Genomic DNA, 10,903 nt, shown 5'->3' with positions numbered 1-10,903 from the left:
CTGATCACTGGATCAAAAGTTAGTAAACTGCCTGATTGGTGATGGTATTTGGCGAAAATGCCAATCAGGCACCAATCGGTCACCAATCAGGTACCTGATTGGTGACCGATTGGTGACTGATTGATGCCTGATTTTTCACTTTTCGACCTGTGTAAAGTCGGTCCTAGTCCGGTTTTAGTCCTAAGACTTGCAAGTCCTATCCGATGGACCTACAAACTAAGTCCATATATGATTAGTCCAGGACTTGTGTCTGACCAAGTCTGGTTCTGGACTAGATTCTAAGACTCAGTTCTAAACCAGTTTAACGTATAACATTTATTACAAATTCTGTATTAAAAATATTAAAATTTCTTTTTTTTTTATCGTTTTCCTTAAAATTAATATAAAAACATCATAAAAATAAAAAAAAAACTTCAAAAAAATATACTAAACGTTTTATTTATATAAATGATGATCATATGTTAATATGTTATACAACGTAATACTAAATACTGCATTTAACAAATAAAACATATTTGAATTACTTCAACCGAATTTGTTCACCAATATTATTCTCAATCCAACTTTTTGTACATAACGAAGCTTTTGCAGTCTCTGGACATAAACGATTTCAAACTTTGGTGATTGTATTGCCTGCAACAGAAAATGCTTGTTCACAGGCTACACTTGTGGATTGTATTGCTAAGTAGTCTTTTGCCATTAGTGAGAGTACCGGAAATTCAGTGGAGTGGGCTTGCCACCAAAGAAGCGCTTCCACATTTTCATCACATGGTAAAGCTAGATATCTTTCTATTTCAGCAAAATTAGGGCTAGGTGAGGGTGGTAGTGTTGTTTCAGCAGTTACTCCTATGTGACATTTTTTTAGTTGACGAAAATATTCTCTTGATGATGTAGAAGGAAGGAAAGCTTGTGATTGTGGCTTTTGGGAAAGATAGAAGGAAAATTGTTCACGTAAGGCGGCAATAACATTTGTCGTTAGTTCACCTGGTTCAAAAAGAGAAATTTTATTTCGGGGGTCTAATATTGATGAATGATGAGATGGTAGTATTATTATCAATAATTAACCAGTATTCTTTAAGTTTTTCATTTATTGAAGCAGCTAACATGTATTATCCAAATCCATCCTCCCTTTCCACACAATACTTTAGATGATCATGAATTTCATTAAAGTAAAATCGAACATCAGCAATAGTTGGGTACAATGATCCTGAGAGGTTTTTTGTTGCTCTTTCAAGGGGTTCTAAAACGATCACTGTTTTTTTTGATTAATAATTAAAAAGAATTTAATTTTGTAAGTAGTAATAACGAAAAAAAAGAAACTTGTTATTAAAAAAAAAAATATTATTTCATTTTTACCTTTATTTTTGTCCATGCTTCAACATCTGGCATTAATTCACGCACACTATCATGTTTAGCTGCAAGCATTTTCAATGCTGTTTCCATTCGCTGTAACTTACGAAGCATGTAATAGGTGGAGTTCCACCTCGTTTCTATGTCTATTTCTGGCCGAAGGTACTCAAGTTTCTCTATAACACATAATTCACGTAATTCATCACATAATAAGACCGAATTTTTAATTTTTGACATTAGTTGTCGCACTTCTACTATTTCTTGATCAACTATTTCCATTCCTTGCTTAACTGCAAGGTTAAGTATATGTGCTGAACAACGATAATGGCTGAAGGTAAGATTATTTAATTCTTTTTCAAATTCTTCTAATAATTTCCGTCTACATACTAACATCGCAGATTCATTATCTGTAGTAAGTGCTAACGCTTTACCTGCTAAGTTGAATTCATTAAGAACATTAGTGATTGCTACTGCCATATTGATTTCTGTATGACGAACTTTAAAAGGAATAATATCAAGTAAAAAATGCTGAAGAACCCAATTTTGGTCAATATAGTGAATTGTTAGGCCAAGGTACATCTCTTTATAATCACCAAATATGGACTGTTCCAAATGTGTAACTATAAAGAGAGTTGACTGTAGTCTTATAATTTTTATAGTAAACAATAATTTTAAAATTCAAAGTTAACGAACTTCGCATCCAGTGATTCAATTTTTATGATCTTTACGTGGTTGGATTCAGCTCATTGAGAGGATTCCAATAATATGTATTTCATATCTGTAGCATTAATATTAACGGAATTATTCACATTTAAAATTTTATATTAAATTATAATTATAAAAATCACATGACTATGATGTAATTTTGACCATTTCGACTTTAATTTTGACTTTTGACCTTCCCAAGTCGAAATATTTCTACTTTTGGGCTTTAATTTCGACTTCATATATAACCCCAGGTACTAAACAAAATTTAAAAATTCTGTTTTTTACAAATATTTCATAATCTACCAGTCCAATTTAAGCAATTTTTTTTTATTTTGAAGAGCTCAATGAAAGCTATCAAACAAAAAAAAGATTACTTAAATCTGATTACTGAATCATGAGATAATTGTAATATATCCCCTTGGGTAGTATACAATTATATAAAATTTTTCAAGAAGGTTACTATACATAGGAAAGGTACTATAGCTTGTGATATATAGTAATATATAATTTAAATTTTTTGCAATGCTTTATTACTTTTATATTAATAAACAAATTTTTATATAATTTATATTATAAATTATAAAATTGCTATAAATCGCTAAAAGCGATCATCATCAATATCACGTGATTTTTAAGGGTCCAGTATATTACGTCATCAAAATATATAGCTAATATGGTAAAAAAAATGATGATCATTTCAGATTATTATTTACGCACAATGCCAGCTGAAATTAATTTTGGCCTACATTAATAACACCGTTTATTATTATTTTTTTTTATTTTTATAGGATAAAAAATATTTATGTTATTATTACTTTATTACTATACTAAAATATTATAATTTTATTAATACTATTGTTATTATTACTATTGTTATTATTACTATTGTTGTTATTACTATTACTATTATCGTTATTATTTATATTATTATTCTTTTCATTATTATTATTATATTATTATTATTATCGATTAGTTCTTATTATTATATTATCGATTAGTTCTTATTAGGTATTGCCAAATTTCAGTATTAGCTTTAGCAATGGCTCCATCTGCAATACCAATAATAAATACGCTACAAGTAAATGTTTATGCTGTTGGCGATTTTGTCAAAATTATATCCTCCTTTACAAGATCTCGTAAAACTAAATCATCTAATAATAAAAATGCATCCTCTTTAGTTTTAAGTTTTCTTGAAAACTTTTCTAAATAAACAGGCATCTCTCTGAACTTATTTTTAATTTCTTTTGCTTGAAACTGATGGAATACATCAATTACATTGTTTCTTATTATTTGCTGTCTTTCACTTGTAATAGCCTTTATTATCTCTAACATTTTTTTCACATCTGCTCGAATATCAACCCAAACTGGATTATCAGATGCACGGCAAAGACAATTATCACAAATATTACATTCTCTTGATGCCAAATTCTCTGGCCATGCAAAATAGTCAACAATGGCTTTTTTTCTACATTGATAAATTGAAGAGCAATAAAACAATACTTCTCGAATTTTATGTTTTGCTTCAGATAAATATTTAGTACGCTCTATTGACTCTTTTTCTCCTCCTTCTTCATTAGCATCGATACTTATAGATTTCACATCAATTTTCTTGTAATTAATTTTACCATAAATATTGTACATTTCATTAGATAAAAAATATAATATTTACCTGGGTTGTCCATTTGAATAAATTCCCATTATCGTTCTAATATCTTTTCGACTATACATAATAAATGCCTTTGCAGGCAATCCATCACAGTCTGCACGCCCACTTTCTTGTACTAAATTGCCTATAAAAAAACGTGTTGCATCAACTTATATTATAGAGTGAGATTATTTTTTTAACTTACTTATAGACATCGGAAAACCTGTATGAATTACTATACAAACATCTGGAACATTGACGCCCATTCCAAATGCATTTGTGGCAATCATTATTCGAATTTTTTCAGATTTCCAATCAAAAAGAACGGCTGATTTTTGTTTGGCAAATAATTCACCATGATACATAGCAATTATTTCTTTTGATATTTTGGTTTGGAGTTCAATGATAAGGTTTTCACAGCCTTTCACAGAAGGGCAATATATAATGCATTTGCCAGTCTCTATTTCATTATATATATTAATAATCTCATTCAAAAATTGTGCTTTATTTTCCTTTTTTTTTTGCACTTCATAAACAATTTGATTATCTTCAAAAGATATATTACGAATAAGAGAGGCTTGTTGGTAGTTTATCTCAAGTCGTGAAGTAATTTCCTGTAAATCAATCTGACGGCAAGTCGCAGTAAGAAGTAAAATGGGTGAAGAAGGAAAAAGTTCTTTAAGATTTCTGAGATAAGCCCATGACTTACTAATAAAAGAATTTTGATTAGAAAAGAACGCCAAATTCTCCATATTCAAGAATAACCTACCAGAAATTTTCTTGATCCAAAATATAATGTGCTTCATCCACTACAAATCTGATGCCATTTGTTGTACTATATCTTTGTAGCATGGATCTAAAACCTGCATTCATTTAAAACTTTTCAGGAGTTGTAAATATAATTCGTGTTAACCCTAAGGTTGCTTGCTGAAACCTAGGGGTTTAGGCAAGATGGCGTTTCGCCGAAAAGCAAAATTCTGCTGAAACTATATTAAAGTTATATTAAAAAACTGGCGAAACTTTGGAGAAAGGTGAAACTGCCAAAACTTATTATAAATGCCGAAACTGCCAAAACTCTGCTGAAACTATAATAAATCTATAGTAAAATTTTGACGAAACTAATCGTAGGATTTTGAAGAGGTTTAGACAAGCAACCTTAGTTAACCCACAAGCAATTTCTTCAAAAATCTTTTTTTGATATTGCAATGGTTGTTCTGTTGATGCATAAAGACCACAACAAGGAATTCCTGCTTTAATTAATTCCATTACTTGGTCATCAATAAGTGCCTTTAGAGGAGAAAATATGACAGTAATTCCTTGTGAAAGAAGTGCTGCTATGGTATAATACAAGCTTTTACCACCACCTGTTTGTTTTATAATAACCGTATCTTGATTTTGTACAAAAGATTGAATTGCTTCCTTTTGCCCACTCCGAAAATCATTAAACTGGTAAATACCATGTAGTGCTGATGTACACATTATTTCGAAGCTGATATTGACAGGTTTTTCAATCTTGGGTTGATAATTTTTATCAACAATTTGATTCCATAATCCATTTTCAATATAGAAACGACAAACACGACAGAGACCTTTTGCTGTACATTTCAGAAATGCATGACAAGCAATACATTTCATCGTCTCATTAAAGTCTGGTATATGTAAAGCAAAAGAAGGATGGAATTGTTTTGCATCAATATTGTATTGGGCTCTTTTGCCTTTTAAGCCGTAGGTACAAGTTCCTATTCAAAAAAAAAATTTAAGAAAAAGAAAAAAAGCAAGAAGGTTTGAAAAATAAAATAGAAAATGTAAAAAAAATAAGCAAGATTATTGGAAAAAGTTTAGAAAAATATATAACATATAATAAATAATATAAATTACCTGGGACCAATCAAATGTTTCAAGATCATCTCGTTTATTTTTCAATTTATCTGCTCGCTCTTGGTTTCGTTTTTAAATATCTGCAACTTTACGTAAACGTTGTTGATTCGTTACATTTAATGTCTTTTACCTATTAGCGAATCCTGATCGATAAAATAACGTTGCAAGCTGAACGAGCGACATTCATCATTTTAGTAATTCCTTGATTGTTATGTAAAATCGCAAGGGCATGTCTTACTGGATATGATTTCCAATAATCAATTCTTTTATCAAGATAGACAAGTTTAAGTCGATTAAATGCTTTATTTTGTGATGTACGCATTTTTGTGCCAATGTCTTGGTTGATAGGAAGACGAAAGATTGTTCCTAACATGGATTTGAACTTTTCACGTTGAGAAGGAGTATAGGATTTGAGAGTAGGTTCCAAAAGCTGCAGTTCAGGATTATTCTTTATCCAATATACTTCTGGCCAACATAATTCATGATTATCACAAAGATGTTGAAAAAGACCTTCTGTTTGTACATGACGAATATCTTTTTCTTGTAAAGAACAATTTTCTTTATCGCTTTTTTGAATACCTGCAGTATATACACAACTAGTAAAATAAAGCATAATATGTTGTTCAAAATCACGCCATTGAGGAAATTTGTTCACTACAAAAATAAATGATATAAATTAATTAACAGTTAGAGTTCGTTCAAAAATTCACAATCAATTAAATAAAATTATTTACTACTTAACACAAGTTTTTGCGAATATTTTTAGTAACATGCTTGAGATCAGCAAAAATTTGGTTAACAACTCCAATACTTCCCAAGGTTTTGTTAGAATCTAAATCACCATCAATGGTAACATTTATGAGCAAGTCATGTTCTTCCAAAACTGGAGTTAATTTTCCAAGAATACTGATCAGAATGGCGTGTTCCATTTGACGAGAACTCAAATCAAAGTTGCCCTCTCTTATAATTTTGACTTCTCCATCCTTTTTTTTGATCTTGCGAGACTTTTCAACAACATGAAATGCGATCACAGGTTTGTAGGAATATCCTAATATAGCAAAATAATAATTATTACAAAAATTAGACCACCTTTTTTTTTAAAAAAAACAAAGAATATTTACCTTTTACATCTTTACCATCATATATCATTTCACCACTAGCCTGTTGAGCATTACGAACATGAGACCAAGAGCAATCAAAGCTCACGGGTAGAGTATATTTTCCTTGTGATTTGTGGTGATCAATTACACTTTGCAAAGCCATTTTACTGCTTATTTCAGCTGATTCTACAATCTTTTCAAAAGTTATGGCTTGATAATTATGGTAAGTAGCTTTACAGAGTTGTGATGTAATACCTGCACACATAAAAGTCATTTGTAATGATTGTTTATTTATTCCACCAACTAGACCCGCAGTAGCAAAGCAAGCATTGAAATTTGCTTCTGCTGATTCATTAGAAAATTCTTTGATAGTTTTACAAATTCGACATTTAATAACTATTTTTGTGGAGAATCCTGATGTTAAAATATCCCATTTTTTGTTGGTGATTTTTGTTTCTCCACAAGAATCACAAGGTTGCTGCAATATTAAAGAAAAATATTGTTCAGTGCTTATCAATAGTGTTGAGCCAAGCTTTTCTTTTTTTATGGAATCTTGAATTGTTAACGCCAATAATTCATCATTATTATCATCATTATTTTTCTCCTCCATATCATTAAAATAATGATCACATTGTACTTTTATCCGTTTAATTTGCCGGTTTGCATTGTATAATTTATTTTTTGCATTTTTATACTCAGACAATACTACGTAAAAACTTTCAGAGCTTACTGGCTTTGCATCACTGGTCATGTAAATGCCTTCACGAACTAATTCACTTGTTGATGTTGATTGTAGCTCTGATCTAAGACGTTTTCCTTTTTTTTCAATTGTTCTGATCATTTTTTCTGTTGTTCCTTGCGCTTTAGTAAAAACTTGCAATTCCGGATATAATTGTGGATATTTTTTATGTACAGCATCTTTTAACATTTTGACAATAGATGAAATATTAATACCTACCCAGTAAAAAGTCATCGTATAAAATTCATATGGTTTTTGTTCAGTTTTTGTAATAATTGTCTAATTTTTGTATAGTATTTGTTATATTTAAACATATTTTATTTTTTTATAAAGTTTAAACGTATAATTATTGTAAGATTTATTAAAATTTATGACATTTAATAAACAAAAATTGTATGATTTCTAAATTTGTTTGAAATTTGTGTTAGAGAAAAAGTTCTTAAAAAAAATTTTATTTGTTTACTTCAATTTTAGATTGAAGTTCGGTAAATTTGGAATACTTAACTTAAAATAGTAATGATATACTTCGTTTATTTTGAAGTACGTAAATAACAAATATTTATTTACACATCTCTATCCCCCTTACTTTGTGCATCTTATTACCGTATCCTTTTATATATTATACTATTCTTTCCTTTTTCTTATTATACTATTCTTTATGTTATCTTATTCCTTGCTTTCTATTCTCCTTTTTTACGCATTTTTATCTTTTTTAAGTATCTATTCTCCCTTCTTACATGTTTTGTTTATTCTCTATTTCTCTTATTTGTATATCTTGTTTTATTTTCCCTTCTTTCTTTACGTGTCTTTATTTTATTTCTCCTTTTTTTACGTGTCTTGATTTTCTTGATTTTATTCCTCCCTTTTTTATACATCTTGATTCTATTTCTTCTTACTTTACACGTCTTTATTTTATTTCTCCCTTTTTACGCGTTTTGTTTTATTTCTCCCTTTTTGTTTTATTCCTTTTATTCCTCCCTTTTTTACGCATCTTGTTTTATTCTTTTTATTCCTCCCTTTTCTATGCGTCTTGTTTTATTCCTCCCCTTTAATGCGACTTACTTTCTCTTTTCACACATCTTTTTTTTTTTTTAAATATCTTACACATCTCATTTTCCTTTTTCATAGGTTCATTTCATCCCTTCCATAATTTCTATTTTTTATAATGACATAATGATATAATCCGAAAATTGATACACCAATATGAATATAAAAAATTTTTTTTGAGGCATGTACTATTTAAATAATTTTATCTATAACTTTTATTGCTTATGTTTTAAGACACGTTCTGCATTTTAATATGAATTTGATTAAAATTTTTAACTTCATATTAATCATCAGCTTCAATGTCAAAATCTTCATAATCACTTTTGATTAATCACATTTATCTCTATATTCTTCCGCATATCAAAGCATCTTTTCCAAAGTAAATTTTTTTTCAGAATGTGGTTTTGGATCGGAACTCCATACCTATAACCTTAGAAGTAACCATTTCCTTAACAATTCTAGCAACTATACCTTTTAAAGTTAACCAAACTCCCTTGAAGTTCACAATGGTAAGGTATTAATTTGTTTAATTTTATTAGTTCATAAAGTTCTAATTTGCTAGAATTTTCCATATCCTTTTTAAGTTTGATATGGAGCCTGCACTAATGACTTTATGATGCTGATGATAACTCTACAGCTCCTCCTCCTCCTTAATATGATTACTAACACTGTTATCACTTCCGAAACCAACCCAACTCTTTGGTTGATACAGCTTCCCCTTCTCAAACAGATAACCCTCCTACCAGCACCTCTCTTATGGATTCTATACATGTGTATATTATTCTTGATATTAGCACAGAGTTTATCACAAAATCTTCGAATATATCAGCTGTAAAATTACTGATATAATTAGTACATAACCTACTACAATATTAGAATTTTGAATAACATTGAAAACATAATTTCAGGCATCAGCATTGCCACCTCTGGTCAAAAGCACAAGCCAAAAAAAGCGAGTTTAATAGATTATTATATTTTAAATTAGAAGAATAAACTAAAACCACAAATACAAAGTGCAAGTCTATTGCAAATTTATAATAAATTGCTTTCAAATGCTATATAAAAATAATGCATGTTTATAACAAATTTATTTCAAATACCATACGAAAATATTACAGATATTGTACAAATGGATGCTCATAATTGTACTAAATTTGTTATATTAACTTATCTTACATTTTTTTTACAAAAACCCAACATAAACTTTTTATTGGGCTATTGTGGAAGGAATTGACAATTTACCACTAGGATTGATATATTTTATGAAACTTTAAAAATGGTCGGGCTGAGAATTTGATGCTATAGGAGTAGTACAATTTACATCTGTTCCAAAATTAACCCAAGAAAATAACAGTTGATTGGAATGTTCAATAAAAAGTTTGAAAATGTTGTCTCCAAAAGCAGTGTAAATCGTATAGCCAGGTAAAAGTGGTACCCAGATCCTTTCATTATCCACTTTGATATAATAATATCCTGCTTGGGAATTAACGGTTATATCTTGAAATTGTTCATGAATGTCTATAACTTGCTAGAGTTGTGAAGTATCCAACACAAAATGTGACCTATTCGTTCGAGAAAAAACCTGATATCTGTCATTAGAAGAGAGCTTTTGGTACCAACGAAGCTCGGCCATTTTCTAATATATATAAGATATATAGATAGGTAGATTGTGAGTACATTTTTTTTAAAATAATAAAACTACCAAATTTTATTATTTTGGATAGTATTTTTGACTTGTAAAATGACATTTTTTGCATATTTTTCAATTTGCGCGAACAAAGCTATATCACAAATAATGAATTTGCAACTTTAGTTAGTAATTAAACCAACTTTTTTAGGTTACCTTATTAATAACGTGTATTAATAATATACCATTGGATAGCCGGAGTTTTGCCGAGTTGAATAAGGTATAATTTATCTGTGTTTCACAAAGTTACGTGAACATTTGATTGTGGAACATTTTGCAAATCCATATCATATGATTTTTGCCGTAAGTATGATGACGTAATATACTGGACCCTTAATAATATACAATTAAACCTTTATATAATGATATATTAGGACATAATTATATGAAATTTCTAAAAAATATTGTCATACCAAAGTTATACTGATATTTATATGTTCTCACATATAGTAGAAAAATAAAATTTTATTGGTATATCAAGTTTTTAATAGTATATTGATATATCAAATATCAGTGTATTAAGGTTAGACTATATATAATGCATATGGGCTAATTTGTCTATCTTTAATTAAAATATTGATTTTATTACATTTTTATTATACAAAATACTATATAATATACAGTAAATTAGGGATGAGTATTAAAAAATTTTTATTTAATATTATTATACTATAATTTGATAAATATTTCTTTTAAATTAATATAATTCATAGCACTTACTATATATGTTAAAAATTTGTATTTCAACT

General features: G+C 28.9%; 2 protein-coding genes across 2 annotated transcripts; both read right to left on the bottom strand.

The window, feature by feature from the left end:
- Window positions 1–3,144: 3,144 nt before the first annotated feature.
- Window positions 3,145–7,609, bottom strand: OCT59_010302 (uncharacterized protein; the record flags this gene model as incomplete). The annotated part of the gene is made up of 8 exons (XM_066132924.1): window positions 3,145–3,643; window positions 3,728–3,848; window positions 3,909–4,411; window positions 4,473–4,566; window positions 4,873–5,442; window positions 5,756–6,235; window positions 6,324–6,629; window positions 6,703–7,609. 8 exons carry the CDS (start codon window positions 7,607–7,609, stop codon window positions 3,145–3,147), a joined length of 3,480 nt encoding a protein of 1,159 aa, XP_066000521.1.
- Window positions 7,610–9,737: 2,128 nt separating this feature from the next.
- OCT59_010301 (uncharacterized protein) lies at window positions 9,738–10,100 on the bottom strand (the record flags this gene model as incomplete). Its single annotated transcript, XM_066132923.1, has 2 exons — window positions 9,738–9,995; window positions 10,050–10,100. The coding sequence occupies 2 exons, from the start codon at window positions 10,098–10,100 to the stop codon at window positions 9,738–9,740; spliced, it is 309 nt and encodes a 102-aa protein (XP_066000520.1).
- Between the last annotated feature and the right edge of the window lie 803 nt (window positions 10,101–10,903).

This window comes from Rhizophagus irregularis, chromosome 18 (assembly GCF_026210795.1).
Source record: "Rhizophagus irregularis chromosome 18, complete sequence".
In the NCBI taxonomy this organism is placed as follows: Eukaryota; Fungi; Glomeromycota; class Glomeromycetes; order Glomerales; family Glomeraceae; genus Rhizophagus; species Rhizophagus irregularis.
The sequence above is the reverse complement of the archived record's forward strand: the minus strand, read 5'-3'. Positions and strand labels throughout refer to the sequence as shown.